Source organism: Doryrhamphus excisus, chromosome 21 (genome assembly GCF_030265055.1).
Source record: "Doryrhamphus excisus isolate RoL2022-K1 chromosome 21, RoL_Dexc_1.0, whole genome shotgun sequence".
Taxonomy (NCBI): Eukaryota; Metazoa; Chordata; class Actinopteri; order Syngnathiformes; family Syngnathidae; genus Doryrhamphus; species Doryrhamphus excisus.
This window is the reverse complement of record NC_080486.1, coordinates 8481493-8503731: the sequence shown is the minus strand read 5'-3', so window position 1 is coordinate 8503731 and position 22239 is coordinate 8481493. Positions and strand designations below refer to the sequence as shown.

The following is a 22239-nucleotide window of genomic DNA, read 5'->3' as shown; positions in this document are numbered from 1 at the left end:
AATCTACATTCATTCAACAAAGCCAAAAATAGGGTGAAAATGAAAAACAATGGCACAAAATGTCCTTTGGCTCTTTAAAAATCCGTTGCTAACTAGCATTAATAAAAATAACTGCTAGATCGCTAACAGATAAAAGGGTTTGCGAGTCTTTCATGCATTATTCCCTTTGTTTTGTCAACAGAAAGACGTCATAAAGACCGACTAACCTGAATCTGCTACACTTTCTATTTTTACGCAGCTCAACTGACTGGGCGGCAAATATGACGTCACGTCCCTCCTATAGGAAGTACTGAATGACTGGCCACGCCCCTGCGCGCTAGGAAGGACGGAAGCAGACCGTCAACGTGAGAGAGCGAGAGAGAACGAGTGATTTGAAGCTTGACCGCCTGGAAGAACCGTTAGCTGGGACATTTTTCCTCCTTTATTCCACTTAAAATGGCATATCACAGTCCGTACAGAGCTCCACCGCATATCAACACCCCTCCGGACCAGGGTTTTCTTTGGAATATCTTCCAGCGGTGAGTACCGTGAGAGGCGGTGTCATTGCGGGCTGCTAGCACTCATTTAAAGCTCGTAGAGTGTATGTATTTCAGTTTAAATAAAGTTTTATTTAAGCGTTATATTAGCTCAGACGGGATTTCAAACAGTCATGACCTGGAGTGTAGGAGGGTCCAGTACAGTACTGCATAGTGTCTAACACGTCAGTCATAGGGTCACATTCTAGTATGGTGCCTTCAGGGGAGCTGCGTTCATTTATAACTGACACTAAATAAGCCTGGCTGTTCGTCAACGGGGCGAGACTTTCCCAAAAAACTGCCACAGGAGTCCTTGAAAGGCTTTGCCAATGAATATGGAGTATATTTATTTTCGAGCAGTCTATAAATATGCAGTTTATCCGCATTAAATACCGTGTCAGTCATATTTTCTGCAAGTACCCAGACATTGAAGAGTTCTCAAGCTGTAGGCTGTAGGTTGCCATACTATAAAGTATTATGTAATACTGCAGCTTTTCTCCCACTGCTTTGTTTCATAGGAGCGCTGCAGAAGGCATTGCAAAGCACACAAATTATTCATGTGTGGTGCAAAGACCCCCTTTAGAAAGGATTTTTTTTTTGTAAACATGGATAAAGAACTAGCTGCCTGAGGCATAATCCATGACCGGAGTTCAGTTCAAAACTTTGGAGCAACTTAGTAGTAGTAGTACTGAGATGTAGAGGATCTCTGACTAGAGTTTTTGCAGTCGGACGTTAAATACAGCATCCATCCTGTTATTTAGATGATCTTTGAGTAGCCATATTTCTGTAGTAGGTCCCTAAAAACAGCAGAAAAGGATCTTTGACTAGCATTTCTGCAGTAGGTCATGAAAAAGTGCATCTTTTACTTGTGTTTTAGTACGTCCTTAAAAACGGCAGAGCTCTTGTGTCATATAAAGGATCTTTAATTAGTATTTTTGTAGTAGATTCCTGAAAACTGTAAATCTTTGTTTTTTTTACGGTAGATTTCAAAAAATGGCAAAAACACCTTTAATATAGAGGATCTTTGACCGAAATTTTTGCAGCACGTCCTGAAAAACAGCAGATCACATTCTCGTAGTCACATTCTCCGGTTATATAGAGGATCTTTGACAGTAGGTCCTGAAAAGCAGCACAGTGCTCCTCTCATTTAGACGATCTTTGAGTAGTGGTGCTTCTGTAGTAGGTCCCTAAAAACAGCAGAAAAGGATCTTTGACTAGCAGTAGTCTTTTTGCAGTAGGTCATGAAAAAGTGCATCTTTTACATGTATTTTAGTAAGTCCTTAAAAACGGCAGAGCTCTTCTGTCATATAAAGGATCTTTGACTTGTATTTTTTGCGGTAGATTTCTAAATACCGCAAAAACACTTGTCATATAGAGGATCTTTGACCGGCATTTTTACAGCAAGCCTATAAAAAAAAGCAGCAAAGAAACACTACTCTCATTTAGAGGATCTTTGACTGAAATTTTTGCAGCACGTCCTGAAAAACAGCATAGTGCTCCTCTCATTTAGACGATCTTTGCGTAGTGGTGCTTCTGTAGTAGGTCCCTAAAAACAGCAGAAAAGGATCTTTGACTAGTATATTTGTAGTAGATTCCTGAAAACTGTAAATCTTTGGGGGGGGTTTGCAGTAGATTTCTAAAAATGGCAAAAACACCTCTCTTAGAGAGGATCTTTGACAGTAGGTCCTGAAAAGCAGCACAGTGCTCCTCTCATTTAGACGATCTTTGTGTAGTGGTGTTTCTGTAGTAGGTCCCTAAAAACAGCAGAAAAGGATCTTTGTCTAGCATTTTTGCGGTAGATTTCTATACTTGTTATATAGAGGATCTTTGACCGGCATTTTTACAGCAGGTCAATTAAAAAAAGCAGCAAAGAAACACTACTCTTGTTTAGAGGATCTTTGACTGAAATTTTTGCGGCAGATCACATTCTCGTAGTCACATATAGAGGATCTTTGACAGTAGGTCCTGAAAAGCAACACAGTGCTCCTCTCATCCAGACGATCTTTGAACACAGTTTTGGTAGTCGATTCCTAAAACAGCAGAAAACTCCTGATCTATAGAGGATCTTTGACTCGAATTTTTGCATGGCTGGCGTAAAAAAAAAATCTGCAAAGCACGCTACTCTCATATAGAAGATCTTTGACTGGCATTTTTACAGCAGGTCTATAACAAAAAGCAGCAAAGAAACACTACTCTCGTTTAGAGGATCTTTGACTGAAATTTTTGCGTCAGGTCCTGAAAAACAGCAGATCACATTCTCGTAGTCACATATAGAGGATCTTTGACAGTAGGTCCTGAAAAGCAGCACAGTGCTCCTCTCATCGAGATGATCTTTGAACACAGTTTTGGTAGTCGATTCATAAAACAGCAGAAAACTCCTGACATATAGAGGATCTTTGACTAAATTTTTTGCACGGCTGGCTTAAAAAAAATCAGCAAAGCATGCTACTCTCATATAGAAGATCTTTGACTGCCATTTTTGCATCAGAGTGCTCCGGTCAGTCATATAGAGGATCTTTGACTCACTTATTTGCATTAGGTTCTTAAAAAAACAGCACTGTTGTTACATAGAGGATCTTTGACTAGTATAAACATATTCCTTATGACTTTATTTGCTATTAGGTGAGGTAAATATGTGAATGTACTTTTCTGAAAATGAGCCGACAGGCCCCGGTGTAGACATATGAAGTCATCATGGAAACCCGGTATCGGACATGTGGCACACAACATGACTCACAGTCACCGCTCACATGAAGCAGGCTGCCTCATCAGTGCTGGAATCCCCTCGGTCATGTGATCAGAGTCAGTAGAGCATAAGTTGAGGCGGGAGGGCCTTCTGTGTCACGCACACTCGCACACCATGAGTCACCATGCGTGTGTTAGATGCTTGCAAAGCCAGTTCTTGTCACTCACCTATGGATTTTTCTTATAGCCTTAGGAGGATGCATCACTCTGTCAAGGCTTTTCCTACTACTTTCCATATGTCACATTGTTTCCATGATGCATGGCACGAAATGAGTCGTCATGCAACTCTCACTACGTCAGGTCTGGTTAAGTGACGGAAGAGACAATAGATACAATAGATACAAGAACAATAAGAATACACGTGTGGTACATCACACTTCATTTTCTAATGCTTATCCTCACAAGGGTCGTGGGGGTGCTGGAGCCTATCCCAGCTGTCTTCGGGCGAGAGGCGGGGTACACCCTGGACTGGAACTTTGTGCAAAATACGCTAATCAAAGATCCTCTTTATGATACTTTTGTGAGGCTATTGCTAAAAATGCCTGTAAAAGATCCTTTATATGAGATTTTTCACGGCCAACTGCAACCATTGATAGTACTCGTGCCAAAAAGGATGGTCAAAGATCTTCTATACGGTAAGAATACTTATTCTTCACAGGTCCTTGCTACACAAAATGTGTTCCATCAGTCATGTTGATTTTTCAGTAATTCATTCATTTTCTACATCCTCACGGAGGTCGCAGGGTGTGCTGGAGCCTATCCCAGCTGTCTTCGGGCAACAGGCGGGGTACACCCTGGACTGGTGGCCAGCCAATCACAGGGCACATATAGACAAACAACCATTCACACTCACATTCATACCTATGGACAATTTGGAGTCGCTAATTAACCTAGCATGTTTTTTTGGAATGTGGGAGGAAACCGGAGTACCTGGAGAAAATCCATGCAAACTCCACACAGAGATGGCCGAGGGTGGAATCGAACTCGGGTCTCCTAGCTGTTTGGCCTGTGCGCTAAACACTCGTCCGCCATGCAGCCCTTATTTATGTCTTATTTTCTATTATTATGTTTACTATATTGGGTTATCTCAGTGTAAAGGTGACTATAGGGGTGCTATTTCATGTCCAGAGGGCTCTAATGTTAAAAAGTGTATTCCGAAAGTTCATTCATTCATTCATTCATTTTCTACTGGTTATCGTCACAAGGGTCACGGGGGGTGCTGGAGCCTATCCCAGCTGACTTTGGGAGAGAGGCGGGGTACACCCTGGACTGGTGGCCAGCCAATCACAGGGCACATATAGACAAACAACCATTCACACTCACATTCATACCTATGGACAATTTGGAGTCGCCAATTAACCTAGCATGTTTTTGGAATGTGGGAGGAAACCGGAGTACCCGGAGAAAAAAAACACGCATGCAAACTCCACACAGAGATGCGCTAACCACTCGGGCGCTCGCCGTGCTGCCGCATTGTCATCATGTCAATTCCAAGTTGTTCTTCACCGTGAAGAAAGGACTACCAGATGGTTGACTGCTAATGCTTCAGGCCATGATAGTTTTAATGATGTCCTATTTTTGGGCTCACACAGAAGAAGGGTAAAAAAAAAAAGTAAATGTCAGTGCACACTTGGTCGTTGTTTGGTCAGGGTTGGGTAGCCGACGGTGAGCAGCAACGGACTCACCTAGACAAAGCTCTCCCTTATGGAAATGCTCTGGAAGTTGTTTTTCCAGCCAAGGACTATGTTTGCTTTCCTTGGGTGGAGGGGGATGTAAAACTGGGACTCACAGAACAGAAGTAGAGCACAGAACATTGAGAAAAGTCATGAATTCTGCAGACATGGACTTAGAAGCGGACGTGACACAAGTGACACACCTACCAGTGGAAAGTCGGCGCTGGGTTGCCTCTTGAGGTTTTCCCCCGACTCCTCCTCGTTCTCCTCCCACCTCAAGAATTCAGTTTGTTGACATGTTGCTAAGGAACAACTGAGTCACATTAGGTATAAGCAACCTTTTATAACTGCTGTGTTTCTGACCTGTTAATGTTTTAATAGTTATGAGAAGATGACACAGCTATAAACCTTTGCTCAGATCAATTCATGGTAATGGTAATGGTTTAATTTCATTTGAACATGCATCAGATTACAATTGAATGCATCACATAATCAGTTCACAGTTCCACATGTCCAAAAGGAGTAGGAAGAAGCAAAGCTTATTAAATCCTACCCCTCCATCTGGTACTTTTACAATCAGTAACTGTTACATTTGTTCACTTCCTGCTTTCCTAATATAGTTTAGGTTTTTTGTTATTATTTTTAAAAAATTTATTTTTTGTCCTGTACCGAAGTACAAGGTGATATGACCATAGAAAAGGAGTAGGAAGAAACAAAGCTTATTAAATCCTACCCCTCCATCTGGTACTTTTACAATCAGTAACTGTTACATTTGTTCACTTCCTGCTTTCCTAATATAGTTTAAGGTTTCTTTTAAATTATTTTTAAAAATTTTATTTTTTGTCCTGTACCGAAATACGAGGTGATATGACCATACAAAAGGAGTAGGAAGAAGAAAAGCTTATTAAATCCTACCCCTCCATCTGGTACTTTAACAATAAGTAAATGTTACATTTGTTCACTTCCTGCTTTCCTAATATAGTTTAAAGTTTTTTTATTATTATTTTTAAATTTTTTATTTTTTGTCCTGTACCGAAATACGAGGTGATATGACCATACAAAAGGAGTAGGAAGAAGCAAAGCTTATTAAATCCTACCCCTCCATCTGGTACTTTTACAATCAGTAACTGTTACATTTGTTCACTTCTTGCTTTCCATAATACAGTTAATTTTTAATTTTTAATTTTTAATTTTTAATTTTTAATTTTTAATTTTTAATTTTTAATTTTTAATTTTTAATTTTTAATTTTTAATTTTTAATTTTTAATTTTTAATTTTTTATTTTTTATTTTTTATTTTTTATTTTTTATTTTTTATTTTTTATTTTTTATTTTTTATTTTTTATTTTTTATTTTTTTTAATTAAAAAATTTTGTCCTGTACCGAAGTACGAGGTGATATGATCATAAAATGACATTATGTGTACCATAGTAACTATCATTTCTCAACTTTGATGCATTTAAAAACAATGTGTACAGGCCAAAAAAACCCAAAAACAACCATGGCCCGCAGAGTAATTAACCGTTAACCGTTAACTAACGGTTTATTAAATGCAGGAAAACAATGACAAATGTCCATTCAATTTGGAGGCAGTCCATTTTCTTCCAAGCAGTGCTGTTCCTTGTTATCGTAATACACTATCAGTAATACACTATAAGAGAAGAAAAAGTTCCCAGAAGTACAAATTAATTTTCTATATACCATCAAACCACAACAGAAGTCATTTAAAGTGGGGTGGGGATTCCGACCGGATAAACTAACACTCCTAGCTCATGTTCTGGAGAGATTGTTGTACTTTTAATAGAGCTCCATTCATCCTGTGCTGCGGACTGCTGAAAACAGTGACACACACGTGCCCAGGAGGATAACATTTCAAGCTGTTGCCCTCTGCGATTTGTCTTGTGGAGTGTGAAGTTGTTCATGCAGGCGACATCTAATCTGTGCTCTCCTCTCTCGTCTGTGCAGGGTCGACAAGGACCGCAGTGGTGTCATATCAGACTCGGAGCTCCAGCAAGCCTTATCCAATGGTATGCATGGTTTTCCCTGTATTTCTCCACATATTTGTAGCAAAAATGCGTCTTTTTTTAATGTCACACTGAATCAATATGTCTCTGCTTACGATTTATGAATGCACAAAAGATTATCTGTGCACGCACTGGTCACAACATTAGGTACACTTGCGCAAATATTAAATTAGCCACGTTTACATGGACCCAAATATTCCAATTCCGTTCAGGTTATTTGCTCAAACGGAAAGAATGTAACCTTTGTATACACCTCATTCCGAAAGAAAAGTGCCAATCCGAATGAACATATAATCGGATTCACAGGGGTGGAGTATTCCTTTCCCCAATCCGATTGAGGTATCTTGTTACTGCGTATACTGCGTTCTTCTTTGTGGTGTTTTTCTTCTTCTGTTGTTTATTGGCGGTTGGCAAGCAGCTTTCGCGTGCATTAGCGCCATCTGTGGAACAGAATCTAAACCCTTCTATACGCCATTCACAAGTCCAGTTTTATTAAAAAAATAAAATACATATCTATATAAAACATGTGCCGAGCTTCATTATAAAATATTAGCAAGATTAAACTTTATCTTTTTTTTTGTTCCCGGGTGCGTTCTTTCAGCAAATGATGAGATATGACGTAACACGAAGCTCCAGACGTTCTTCGATTTAAAAAATGGAGGCGAGCAAGAAAATTTGTTTTTGATTCAAACTAAATTTCAAGACTGGACGAAGGAAAAACTGTCAATACGGAGTTATTCCAACAAGTGAAAGAAAAACTGGAGGAAGTCGGTATCACGTGATGTTGGTGTTTACGCTTTACTGGGCATGCCCCATTGACTATTCTGGTTGATTATAGCAGCGCATGTAGACATGCGATTGGAATATTCTTTTCCATGTATACCATTGCTTTCGGAAAGGTCATTCGGAAAGAGAAAAACTCCTCATGTAAACGTGGCTATTGTTGCTTGAAAGTGGACTAGATCATTTAAACAAGATGCCTGCCTCCTGTGAGAAAACATAGAGCTTCTCTCTTCTGACGTTTTTCCACTTCAGAGGTGAAGTAAAGTGTAGAAGTGAGCTGCAGCGGCTTTGAAAGAAGAAGCTGTTATCAGGCTCTGCTTTGGGTCCGGCTCTGCATACTGATTTAGTGTGTGTGTGTGTGTGTGTGTGTGTGTGCAATAGACGTATGAGGATTTTTACTTATGCATTGATTCCACAGGTCATTATACAGCCTTTTATATACAGTCGTCCCACGACACTTTGTGGTTTGAATTTCACTGAATTTCAGTTCTACATGTTGACATATTTGAGATATTTCACACATAAAATTAGCTAAATGAATGTAACTACAAGTATAAGTCTTTCAGATGACTTGATATGTAGTATTCTATACTGGTCAGTAGGTGTCAGTAATCTTATATGAAGCCTGTTGTGTCTTATGTATTAGTGGTGTGTCAGTCATGAACGAACGGGTCAAAAGAACTAGTTCTTTTTTGTGAACATCATTCCTTTTACCTATCGTCTCGCCTCGCTGTGTGTGTGGGTGGGGTTAGCTGACTGAAAGACCGAGTCCGAGAGATCAACCGACACTGTCTGTGACCTCGTTCATTCCGTTCACAAAAAAGAACTAGTTCTTTTGACCCGTTCGTTCATGACCGACACACAACTAGTCATCACATGTTTTTGCGCTGTTGAGTCGAAACTAACATGAACATGAATGAACGGACTGACTCGACACGGGTGACCGGGTCTATGCACAGGGGGAGATCACAGGCTAACGACCAATTGACCGAAATGAACGGATCTTTTTACTGAATGATCCGGTTCACTGAAATGAATGGTTTTGCCCACCATTATCATGTATGTCTAATATATGCTATTTTCTGTTGTTATATTCTTTATATTAGTTAATTAAAGTGTAAAGGTGACTATAGGGGTGTTGTTTCCTATCTAGAGGGCTCTAATTATGTTAAAACCATATCTAGAAGGTTTTGCCGAACTAGTTCTTTTGACCCGTTTGTTCATGACCGACACACCACTAGTCATCACGTCTTGTTTGCGCTGTTGAGTCGGAACGAACGTGAACATGAGTGAACGGACTGACTCGACATGGGTGAACCGGGTCTATGCACAGGGGGAGATCACAGGCTAACGACCAATTGACCGAAATGAACGGATCTTTTTACTGAATGAACCGGAATGTTCACTGAAATGAACGGTTTTGCTCACCATTATCATGTATGTCTAATATAGGCTATTTTCTGTTATTATATCCATTATATTAGTTAATTAAAGTGTAAAGGTGACTATAGGGGTGTTGTTTCCTGTCTAGAGGACTCTAATTATGTTAAAACCATATTTCGAAAGTTTTGCCGAACTAGTTCTTTTGACCTGTTTGTTCATGACCGACACACCACTATTCATCACGTCTTGTTTGCGCTGTTGAGTTGGAACTAACATGAACATGAGTGAACGGACTGACTCGACATGGGTGAACCGGGTCTATGCACAGGGGGAGATCACAGGCTAACGACCAATTGACTGAAATGAACGGATCTTTTTACTGAATGAACCGGAATGAACGGTTTTGCCCACCATTATCATGTTTGTCTCATATATGCTATTTTCTATCCATTATATTAGTTAATTAAAATATAAAGGTGACTATAGGGGTGTTGTTTCCTGTCTAGAGGGCTCTAATTATGTTAAAACCATATTTAAAAGGTTTTGCCGAACTAGTTCTTTTGACCTGTTCGTTCATGACCGACACACCACAAGTCATCACGTCTTGTTGCACTTTTGAGTCATAACGAACGTGAACATGAGTGAACGGACTGAGTCGACACAGCTGATCGGGTCTATGCACAGGGGGAGATCACAGGCTAAAGACCAATTGATTGAAATGAACGGATCTTTTTACTGAATGATCCGGTTCACTGAAATGAACGGTATGCTATTTTCTGTTATTATGTCCATTATATTAGTTAATTAAAGTGTAAAGGTGACTATAGGGGTGTTGTTTCCTGTCTAGAGGGCTCTAATTATGTTAAAACCATATTTAGAAGGTTTTAAACAGGTTTTCTGAGCCCTAACTATGAAGTATTCCACACTGCAATGAAGCTGTTACTAAACACAGTAAGTCAATTGGACCCATGCAGCTGAGTCATACCTTAGCGTGTTTTGTCGAGTCACCACGAAATTTGGCACACACAGCATTAGGGTACTGACAAGGAGGTGTGTAAATTTTGAGCTAGGTTAGTTGAAAAACCTGGCCGCCATCAACCAAAATGTCTTTGCAGGGGTGCCTAACTAATTGCCCATAATTCACTGAATTGTTGTGTATGAAACGTATGTTAGCATGTCTTGCATAATAGCCCTTATGAGAAAGTATGCTTTGGTCCGTCTTGGCTTGTGAGCAGCAGGTTTCCCAGCCGACCTGTTTGTACCACTTGATTAGATTCACCGTGATATGAAGCAGAGTCGGCAAGGCTGTAACGCACAAATGCACAACATCCCGTCGTCTGTCTGTGGCGTCCTGCTCAGTTGTCCGTCTTGTCCTTTCTTCTCAGCATCAAAACGCTCAACCCCTTAGCAACATGGCCGGATGATCACTCTGTGGTCATTGCGGCATTACTCGTCTCATGTCTGTCCGCGTTCCTCAATCTTTTGAATTGAGCGTTAATTTTCCCATTGTCTTATTATGGGATATTTTCAATTGTCCTGACCCAGTTGCTGCCTTATGCCTGAGGCATTGTGCCATTTCCTATTATAAGTGGATGACACTCTTTTATATTGTTTCAATGGTGAGCACACCACTCATATTTTTATGAAAGTAATCAGTACTGAATGATATGAAACTTGGATATACTTTGTACTGCAGTCTAAATGTACAAGCCACTGATCAACCAGTTAGTTGGCGACTCCAAATTGTCCATAGGTATGTGATTGGCTGGCCACCAGTCCAGGGTGTATCCCACCTCTCGCCCGAAGACAGCTGGGATAGGTTCCAGCACCCCCCCGCCCCCCCGACCCTTGAGGATAAGCGATAGAAAGTGAATGAATGAACTAACCTTCTGAATACACTTTTTAACATTAGAGCCCTCTGGACATGAAATAGCACCCCTATAGTCACCTTTACACTGAGATTACCCAATATAGTAGACATAATAATGAAAAATAAGACATAAATAAGGGCTGCATGGCGGGCGAGTGTTTAGCGCACAGGCCAAACAGCTAGGAGAGGTTTGTCTATATGTGCCCTGTGATTGTATATAACAGTATAGTGTATAAAAATATTGTATATAACAGTCACTAAAGTCATCATACTCACACTCAAATATACAAACATGTACCAATATGAGTATATATATATATATATATTTAAAAAAACTCCTTAAAAGTTTTCCCATGCTGTATTGCATCTGAGCAACGCATTCATTGGGGTGCTGCAATGACGTTAGCCCCTCTCTGGGCTCCTCAAATAAAGACACACATCATCAAAAGTATAAGATGCAGATGTATTTACTACACTAAAACGGTCTGAAAGTTTAATGAATGTTAAGGAATGTTTCCTCCCACATTCCAAAAACATGCTAGGTTAATTGGCGACTCCAAATTGTCCATAGGTATGAATGTGAGTATGAATGGTTGTTTGCCTATATGTGCCCTGTGATTGGCTGGTTGCCCGAAGACAGCTGGGAATGCACTGCTTTCTGTTTTAGCCATAAATGAGTTGCAGCATCGTTAAAGCCAGTTAAAAAAGTAGCAGCCTGTAGTGGTACCTGTAAGTGGTGTTGTCGTAAATAGTACATCTGTACTACTATACAAGCTGTACACACTGATGACTGTAAAGTATATCTATTTTTCCAATACTGTCCCTTGAGAAGATGCTTGGTGCTGTATCTGGTGCATGCTATCCATTAGCAACAAAGATGACCTTTTGTTTTCCGCCATCCCAAGTATAGACATCACACAAGCAAGCGGTCCTGCTCCACCGCTCGCCCGCCCTCCCCAGATTAATGCTACCGTCTTGAGTTATTTATTTGAGCAGCCGAGCGGTAATAGCCACGGAAATTGCTGACATGATGGAGGGAGCGGTGCAGAGTTGGCTGGCTGGAAGGCGGGAATCAAGGAGCTTGTTTTGGTCTTTTTGGACCATTTGCTTGTAAATGTGCAGCACAGGGTTGCAATGGGGTCAGGGCTTTTCATACAATACTATACAAAAGCAAATATAGTCCTATGGAAACTGGATTTGCAGATTTTAAATTTGTCCTGCCATAAATTTTATGCGTCTTAGTCATAGTAGTTGATCATCTGTCATACCTTTTACACAGAACAAACATGGGGTCCACTTTCACACAAACACGGCCCACCCTCTGTGATTATACCTTCTTAAACAGAATATACATGAGGGGGAGTCTTATTTATGTCTTATTTTCTACTATTATGTCTACTATAATGGGTAATTTCAGTGTAAAGGTGACTATAGGGGTGCTATTTCATGTCCAGAGGGCTCTAATGTTAAAATGTGTACTCAGAAGGTTCATTCATTCATTCATTTTCTACCGCTTATCCTCACGAGGGTTGCGGGGGGTGCTGGAGCCTATCCCAGCTGTCTTTTTTTGGCAAGAGGTTGGCTACACCCTGGAGTGGTCGCCAGCCAATCACATGGCACATATAGACAAACAACCATTCACACTCACATTCATACCTATGGACAATTTGGAGTCGCCAATTAACCTAGCATGTTTTTCGAATGTGGGAGGAAACCGGAGTACCAGGAGAAAACCCACGAGAACATGCGAACTCCACACAGAGACGGCCGAGGGTGGAATCGAACTCAGGTCTCCTAGCTGTGTGGCTAAACACTCGTCCGCCATGTAGCCCTTATTTATGTCTCATTTTCGATTATTATGTCTACTATATTGGGTAATCTCAGTGTAAATGTGACTATAGGGGTGTTATTTCATGTCCAGAGGGCTCTGATGTTAAATAGTGTATTCAGAAGGTTATAAACGGGCTTTCTATGCTGTAAGTACAAAAATATTTCACTTATAAATAAGGAATCCTACTTCTCACGGTCGGGTCTGGAATCAAAGGAATAAAGGGGAGGGGTTTCTAGACTAGTTCAATGTCGGTGCCGTTCCGAGAAAACAGCAACTTTTTTTATGTTATTCTGTATGAAATGATGGAACACTAAGCACACATGGGCGAAGGTGTCCCGGAAATGTTCCGACTTTGGTGACAGGTTTGTGAGGTGTACGGCTCAGCACTACATTTATATGGCTTTCATGCATCCTAGCCTACTGAGCACATACATCTCTTTATACACATATGTATACACACACGTGTGTGTATACTGCGGTCACCTCTGCCTGTTTTTCTTGCCTCTCTCTCCCTACCTCCATCCCCAGTGAGAGAGCTCAGTGTACAGCACAGTGAACGTATTGTGGCATCGCAACTGCCCAAACATGCCACCATGTTTTTTTTTTTTTTTTTTTCAAGCTAGAGTCAGTCATGAGAATAATTAGCAGTGCTCACAGTATTTGCTTCTTACATTTCTTTGCTGTTGGTCTGACAGACCCTAATAAAGTAAGAAGTACTGGACCCAATAAGAGAAAAGGGGTCAAGTACAGGAAATGTTTTCAAGAGATTTGTGTGATCTATATGTAGCTATTGTCATAGCTAATGGTAATGGTTTAATTTCATTTGAACATGCATCAGATTACAATTGAATGCATCACATAATCAGTTCACAGTTCCACATGTCCAAAAGGAGTAGGAAGAAGCAAAGCTTATTAAATCCTACCCCTCCATCTGGTACTTTTACAATCAGTAACTGTTACATTTGTTCACTTCCTGCTTTCCTAATACGTATATATATATTTTAATTTACTGAAGTACGAGGTGATATGACCATACAATGACATAATGGGTACCATAGTAACTTCCTGATTTCCTAATATAGTTTTTTTTAATTTATTTTAATTTTATTTAATTTTATTTTATTTTTGATTGGCTCATCGTTGTGCATTGTTTGAGGGTCTTACTCAATCCATTCCATAGTTTGATTCCACATACTGAAATGCTATGGCTTTTTAACGTAGTCCTAGCATATAAGTGTTTCAAATGTACTTCTTCCCTGAGATCATATTTCTCCTCTCTTGTAGAGAAGTATTGGATGACATTTTTAGCTAATTGGTTATTTTTAGCCTTATGCATTATTTTAGCTGTTTGAAGATGAACTATATCAGCAAGTTTAAGTATTTGTGATTTTAGAAATAAGGAGTTAGTATGTTCTCTGTAGGCGGCATTATGAATTATCCTTACTGGCCTTTTTTGCAGTACATTTAGTGAGTGAAGATTGCTTTTATAGTTATTAGCCCATATTTCCACACAATAAGTAAGATATGGTAGAACCAAAAGAGCAATAAAGAGTGTGGAGTGATTTCTGATTGAGAACAAATTTTGCTTTGTTCAATATTGAAATATTTCTCATGTTGTATATTTGTAATATGAGGTTTCCAGCTCATATTTTCATCTATTGTGAACCCTAGAAATGTATTTTCCTTCAATCTTTCAATGTCTACACCGTCTATTTATATTTGCTAGTGCGTGTCCTTTCTGCTGTTACCAAACAGCATGATTTTAGTTTTATTTAGGTTTAGGTTACTTAGGTAGTTTCTTATGCATTGATTTACCTTGTATTACTCTTCTTTATCAGGCACATGGACGCCCTTCAACCCTGTGACTGTGCGCTCCATCATATGTGAGTAACTGCTGACGGCACAATCACCTTTTATACCTTTGACTTAGCTGGATAAACATATTGGCGCCACCCCAAATGAAAGAATACTTTCACATTAATGAATGAAAAAGGTGGTATTTGTATCCAAATACTTCTCTTTGCTGTCCTCCAGCTATGTTCGACAGGGAGAATAAGAGCGGTGTCAACTTCAACGAGTTTGCCGGCGTGTGGAAGTATATCACCGATTGGCAAAACATCTTCAGGACCTACGACCGCGACAACTCGGGCTTCATCGATAAGAACGAGTTGAAACAGGCCCTGACTGGATTCGGTGAGCATCAAAGTATGCGTGAATAGTTACTTATATGGTGGAGGGTTCCTTCGACCAAACAACCATTCACACTCACATTCATACCTATGGACAATTTGGAGTCGCTAATTAAACCTAGCATGTTTTTGGAATGTGGGAGGAAACCGGAGTACCCGGAGAAAACCCACGAGAACATGCAAACTCCTCACACAGAGGGTGGAATCGAACTTGGGTCTCCTAGCTGTTTGGCCTGTGCGCAAAACACTTGTCCGCCATGCAGCCCTTATTTATGTCTTATTTTCTATTATTATGTCTACTATATTGGGTTATCTCGGTGTGAAGGTGACTATAGGGGTGTTATTTCATGTCCAGAGGGCTCTAATGTTAAAAAGTGTATTCAGAAGGTTCATTCATTTTCTACCCGCTTATCCTCACGAGGGTCGCGGGGGGTGCTAGAGCCTATCCCAGCTGTCTTGGGGCGAGAGACTGGTGGCCAGCCAATCACAGGGCACATATAGACAAACAACCATTCACACTCACATTCATACTGATTCCTTCGTTGTGTGAAGGGGCAACGAGGTATTGATGGCGAGGTGCTCCCGTAGCAATAAGGCGAGAAGCACTGTCAATCATCTTTTTTTTTTTTTTTTTTTACCACGTGTAGGCTATCGTCTCTCTGATCAGTTCTACGGTACGCTCATCGACAAGTTTGATCGACAGAGAAAGGGACAAGTGGCCTTTGATGACTTCATCCAATGCTGTATTGTCCTACAGGTAACTCCAAAAACATGACTATTCTCTTATTTCAAGTCAGTAACCACTTTCCTCTTCCGCAGAGGTTAACTGATGTTTTCCGGAGGTACGACACGGACCAGGATGGCTGGATCCAGGTTTCCTATGAACAGTATCTATCTATGGTCTTTAATATAGTATAATTATTATACAACACAAGCAGCACAGAGGAGCACAACTGGACACAACTGTGCCAAAGATGGCGGCACTTCCTGGACGTCTGCCATGGTTGACACTACAAGATTTTTTTTTTACTTCACTAAACTTTAATATAAAAAAGAAAATATGTAAGAGTCTGCACGTGCTATTTTTGTTGATGTATTTAAAAAAAAAAAGAAGAAATCTTGTAGTGTTTTATTCGATGACCAATCTCATGTATGTCTGTATGGAAGACTCCAGTTTAGGGATAATTATTATTGACACTGTGTCTTATTGTCTGTTGTCATTTTAACGTCTTAACATTTATTAATAATACAGTTAAAGAAAAATGCATATATAATGCATGCATGCTTTTCAGGGAGTTTTAGCCCCTCATGTTGTAGCATGCTTTCTCTTCTGTTTGTCTAAAGCCATGTTTACAAATACTGTGAAAGCAGGCAGCCCTCTGCTTTAAAAAAACAAAACAAAACATGCCAGCTTACATGCCATATTTGTACAAACTTATTTTTTAACAGCAAACATACTATTAGTAGAGGGTGGGCATTTTAGTATTGCTTAATTTTTGGTGCATGATGCCTTAACAAGACGTGTAAAAAACACAAAAGATGAATCTTTTATTAAAAACAATAACAAAACAATGTGTTTTAGTGTGGAATTATTCCCCCTATAATACATCTTGGCTCAATGGCGCCATCTTTTGTTCGCTTGTGGATTAGCACTACGTAAACGTGACCCCGGAACTTGATGCACTTTCGACACAGCTGAAGGTTGTTTAATTTAATTGACGATTCCACAGTTCGCCAGGTCAACGCCAAGGATTTTTTTTGTTTCGTAAACAATTACAATGTATCTTAATTTTTTTAGAAGTTTATACGGATTGACAGGAAATACATATTTGCCGAGGCCAGTAAGACACTTCTGTAGTACAACACAAGGTAAATAGACGGCTACAGTACGAAAAAATTGTACATGCTAGTAGCTATATTGTGCTAAAACCACTAGACGGCTATAGTACGAAAACAGTATACATGCTAGTAGCTATATTGTGACAAAACCACACAATAAGCAACGGTCAAGTATTTGTTGAATTGTATTGTACATTTCTGTAAGAGCCGCCATTTAACTCGGAAGGAAACTATGCCGCCACGAAGCTAAATGGAACGCAGCCATTGCTTAGTAGGTAGGCAACAGTGGGTGTCGCTGCCCCCCGCAGTCCATTTTTTGTAAATACAGTTTGCTTTGCCACTTTGACCCCAAAGTAAATCCTGTTTTGAAGCAATTTTATTTTCCCCCTTGTTATTATGCACATGAAGATAATTTAGACCCATCATTGTGTGGTTTTTAAATGACTGCATGTGCGTCCACCTCTCCTTGTCTTTCTCATTGTGTTGTCATTCAATGCAGGACAGGCTGTGGTCTCAGAGCGCAAGGCCTCTGTGGTAAGCGTGGCTATAAACCGCCCCGAGGTGCGTAACGCGGTCAACCAGGAGACGGCAAGGCGTCTGCTGGAGGAGTTGGAGGCCTTTGAGAAGGACCCAGCCTTGAACGTGGCTGTCCTGCATGGGATAGGTAGGATTAATGATAATGGTAATGGTTTTATTTCATTTGAACATGCATCAGATTACAATTGAATGCATCACATAATCAGTTCACTGATCATTTGGTACTTTTACAATCAGTAACTGTTACATTTGTTCACTTCCTGCTTTCCTAATATAGTTTAAGGTTTTTTATTTTTTGTCCTGTACCAAAGTACAAGGTGATATGACCATACAAAAGGAGTAGGAAGAAGCAAAGCATATTAAATCCTACCCCTCCATCTGGTACTTTTACAATCACTAACTGTTATATTTGTTCACTTCCTGCTTTCCTAATATAGTTTAAGGTTTTTTTTATTTTTTTGTATTTTATTTTTTTGTCCTGTACCGAAGTACGAGGTGATATGACCTTACAAAAGGAGTAGGAAGAAGCAAAGCTTATTAAATCCTACCCATCCATCTGGTACTTTTACAATCAGTAACTGTTACATTTGTTCATTTCCTGCCTTTCTAATATAATTTAATTTTGTTTTATTTTATTATTTTTTAAATTTTATTTTATTTTTTATTATTTTTTATATTTAATTTAGATTAGAATGTGTGTGAGTGACAGGAAGAAAAGCTCTGATTTGCTTATGTAAATCTCAAGACCCTGAATGTAAGATTACTTTTTCAGGCTTTTTTTAACATTGACTATCAAGTTATGGCAGTTTTCTTTTCTCTGCCATTGCTCCATTCAGTCAGTAGATGTCGCTGCACTTCTCTCTCTCACACACACACACACACACACACACACACACACACACACACACACACTTGACGTGAAGTGGCCTGCACTGTATCAGCTGCACAGAGCCAGGATCATGTCATGCTTCTTAATACCTCTGAAAATAATCATCACATCCACTGAATGCCTGAGTGGATATAATGCCTTCAACCTGGATCAACTGTCTCCACACTGAAGTGGCCTCCAGAGCGAGCCGGGAGAACGATTAGCACCTCTGACAAGGTTTTAGCACTCAGCAGGATGTCAGACTAAAGAATAGCGCTCCAATGGTCCTTATGGACATTTATGTAAGCAGGATGACTGACTTGTGTGTTGATGAGCAGCCTGCATGACAAGCAAGGACCCCCCCCTTCCCTGGGTTTGCAACATAAGGAATCAATTTTGTTCAAATTAGCACCAATAGTTTTCTCTCCCCCTTTTTAAAAAAAATTGCTTTCTCCAGGTATTCCGCTGCATATTTGCGGTGGTTTTGGGGGGGGGGGGGGTGAGCTCAGATTTCTGCGGGTGTTTGCGGTCAGGTCCAATCTAGATGTCAAGACTGCTGTGTCGCGACAGTACTATCCACTCAGAACAACATACTCAACAATAATACAGAATGTACTATAATATTTCAGTCAAATTCTGTCCTTTCTTATGCACACCCTCCTTTAGGTCACCCCTACACCCTTCTAATTTAGATTAGATTAGTTTTGTTATTATTAATTAATTTATTATTATTTAATATTATTATTACATTAATTTAATGTAATGTAATGTAATGTTATTTTATTTTCTAATTTATTTTATTTTTATTTTTATTTTTATTTTTATTTTTATTTTTATTTTTATTTTTATTTTTATTTTTATTTTTATTTTTATTTTTATTTTTATTTTTATTTTTATTTTTATTTTTATTTTTATTTTTATTTTTATTTTTATTTTTATTTTTATTTAGTTGGATTAGATTAGGTGAGTTTTGTTTTGTTATTATTAATTAATTAATTATTATATAATATTATTATTAATATGTCGCGACAGTACTATCCACTCGTAATGTCGAAGAACAACATACTCAACAATAATACAGTATATACAATAATATTGCAGTAAAATTCTGTCCTTTCTTCTGCACACCCTTCTTTAGGTCACCCCTACACCCTTCTAAATTAGGATTTAGGTCTTTAGGACTTTGCATGTGTCATAGATTGTAATTCTGTGGTCCCCTACAGGAGGCAACTTCTGTGCTGGATATGATCTGAAAGAGCTGGCCAATCACACGGCCTCTCTCAAATTGGAGCAAGATGTCACCAAGGGTCCTGGGCCACTGGTGAGTACTGGGGGGTGGGGCTAGAATTGTATTTTGGTACCCAACACTGGAAGTCGGAATGATGTTTTACTGCATGCTTTGAATGGGCAAAAAGCAATGCCATCTGGTGGATATTTATATATAAAAAGTTGTTCAAAATCTTTGTGGGGCGGGAAGAGGTGTAAGAAGCATGTGGGGGGGGGGGCTTTCAGTATCAGTGTCTTCGTGCTATGGTTGCAAGTATTTCCTGAGCCCCTTAACCAGGAGCTAGTTTAATAAATAATTTAGAACCACTGTTTTTAATTGGACTTCTTTGTCCCCCATCAACCTGTACTCATTGAAACATGAAATATGAAATATTAGCATGTCCTAATCTGGTCGTGGTCTCCAGGGTCCCTCTCGTTTGGAGTTCTCCAAGCCGCTGATAGCAGCAGTCAGCGGTTTTGCCGTGGCCGGAGGTCTAGAGCTGGCCCTGCTGGCTGATCTACGTGTGGTGGAGGAGGGCGCCATCATGGGGGTGTTCTGTCGTCGGTTTGGTACGTTTCATTTCATTTGGACACTAACTTCCATTCTATGTATCACACCGAGAAGGGTTTTTAATGGAATCTATAATTTTGATTTAATTTAATTTAATTTAATTTAATTTAGGGTTAGGCTAATGGAATCTATAATATTGTTTTTAATTTAATTTAGAGTTAGACTAATGGAATCTATAATATTGTTTTTAATTTAGTTTAATTTAGGGTTAGACTAATGGAATCTATAATATTGTTTTTAATTTAATTTAATTTAGAGTTAGGGTGAGACTAATGGAATCTATAATATTGTTTTTAATTTAATTTAATTTAGGGTTAGGGTTAGGCTAATGGAATCTATAATATTGTTTTTAATTTAATTTAATTTAGGGTTAGGGTTAGGCTAATGGAATCTATAATATTGTTTTTATTTTATTTTATTTTATTTTATTTTATTTTATTTTATTTTATTTTATTTTATTTTATTGAATTGAATTGAATTGAATTGAATTGAATTGAACTTTTCTTTTCTCTTCTTTTCTTTTCTTTTCTTTTCTTTTCTTTTCTTTTCTTTTCTTCTTTTATTAATTTGGCCATTGTCGCCCAAGAATACATTTTGCCAGGAAGCTGACTGACATTGTTTGTACTTTTCTGCTGTGTCGTTTTATCACCTCGGTTCTGTCTTGTCTGTTTGTCTGTTTGCCTGTCTGCGACCGTGACCTCTTGATAAGTCGAACAGGAAGCTACTGACTTGACTGCGAGGCCAAACGAGGGCTAGCATCTTATTTATGTGGTTCGGTTTCCTCATAAACAACATTTTATCGGGTTGCCTTTTTTAAGTAAATTCTCCGCTGTAACTGCAGTGGCTCCTGCTGGGCTCTTACAGCATTTCTCATACGGCTGACATGCTGAGAGAGTACTTAAAATATGAACAGGGTGTGTGTAAATATAACTCTTAGTACTATAATTTTACTGGCAGTGCCGGATTTAGAATGTAAACATAAAGGGCTTATCGACAAGAGGCCTGTAATTTGACAGGGGAGCATCCTGGCTGTGTTTCTGTCTACGGACGCATTTTTCATTTTTAACAATATCACAACCGCCGGTTTTTAATGAGAAAGTCTTCAAATCTGCGCTTTTGATGATAAAATCATAAATCATTTGAATCATAAGTGGCTTGTTTACTGTTGCTACTTTATGGCAACTGCTGCAAATATCGGGTGGACTCGCATATCCGATCAAAAGTCTGGTGGCAGATTTGTTTTAAAATGTGTAGTGAAGCCTGTTTTTGGTTGGAATTTTCTATAAGAGAACCGGTCCATTCTGGGAGGGAATCCACATTAATATACATTTCATTCATTCATTCACGCTTATCCTCACGAGGGTCGCAGGGGTGCTGGAGCCTATCCCAGCTGTCTTCTGGTAAGAGGTGAACACCCTGGACTGGTCACCAGCCAATCACAGGGCACATATAGACAAACAACCATTCACACTCACATTCATACCTATGGACAATTTTAGAGTCGCCAATTAACCTAGCATGTTTTTGGAATGTGGGAGGAAACATTCCTCAACATTCATTAAACTTTCAGACCGTTTTAGTGTAGTAAATACATCTGCATCTTATACTTTTGATGATGTGTGTATTTATTTGAGGAGCCCAGAGAGGGGCTAACGTCATTGCAGCACCCCAATGAATGCGTTGCTCAGATGCAATACAGTATGGGAAAACCTGAGTTGTTTTTTTTTATATTCATATTGGTACATGTTTGTATATTTGAGTGTGAAGTTGCTGTATGATGACTTTAGTGACTGTTATATTGTTATATACAATATTTTTATACACTATACTGTTATATACAATCACAGGGCACATATAGACAAACAACCATTCACACTCACGTTCATACCTATGGACAATTTGGAGTCGCCAATTAACCTAGCATGTTTGGAATGTGGGAGGAAACCGGAGTACCCGGAGAAAAACCCACGCATGCACGGGGAGAACATGCAAACTCCACACAGAGATGTCCAAAGGGTGGAATTGAACTCGGGTTTCCTAGCTGTGAGGCCTGCATGCTAACCACTCAGTAGCCGTGCAGCCCAGTAATAAACCAAGTGGCTAAATTGTGTTTGTACAGTTCTGAATACAATCAAAAGTTATTTAT

The 22239-nt window shown here is 39.3% G+C and overlaps 2 protein-coding genes across 4 annotated transcripts in view; both read left to right on the top strand.

Annotated features, from left to right (window-relative positions):
- The first annotated feature begins 290 nt into the window (after window positions 1–290).
- On the top strand, window positions 291–16578 carry pdcd6 (programmed cell death 6). Of its 2 annotated transcripts, none has more exons than XM_058060517.1 (6): window positions 291–518; window positions 6898–6959; window positions 14662–14706; window positions 14858–15028; window positions 15660–15769; window positions 15832–16578. In XM_058060517.1, exons 1-6 carry the CDS (start codon window positions 436–438, stop codon window positions 15928–15930), a joined length of 570 nt encoding a protein of 189 aa, XP_057916500.1. In that variant the 5' UTR covers window positions 291–435; the 3' UTR covers window positions 15931–16578. The 2 variants fall into 2 exon arrangements, with proteins under 2 accessions (XP_057916500.1, XP_057916501.1); XM_058060518.1 differs by having other exon boundaries at window positions 293–518; window positions 14858–15016.
- A 140-nt stretch (window positions 16579–16718) lies between these two features.
- zgc:101569 (uncharacterized protein LOC449822 homolog) overlaps window positions 16719–22239 on the top strand; it is a 41137-nt gene continuing 35616 nt past the window's right edge. For both annotated transcript variants that reach the window (XR_009120562.1, XM_058060303.1), the window contains exons 1-4: window positions 16719–16881; window positions 17351–17515; window positions 19480–19577; window positions 19948–20092. Coding sequence is in view for 1 of the 2 variants with exons in the window: in XM_058060303.1 (XP_057916286.1) it covers window positions 16791–16881; window positions 17351–17515; window positions 19480–19577; window positions 19948–20092 (499 nt within the window). In the remaining variant the exon portion in view is untranslated. The remainder of the gene's footprint in view (window positions 16882–17350; window positions 17516–19479; window positions 19578–19947; window positions 20093–22239) is intronic.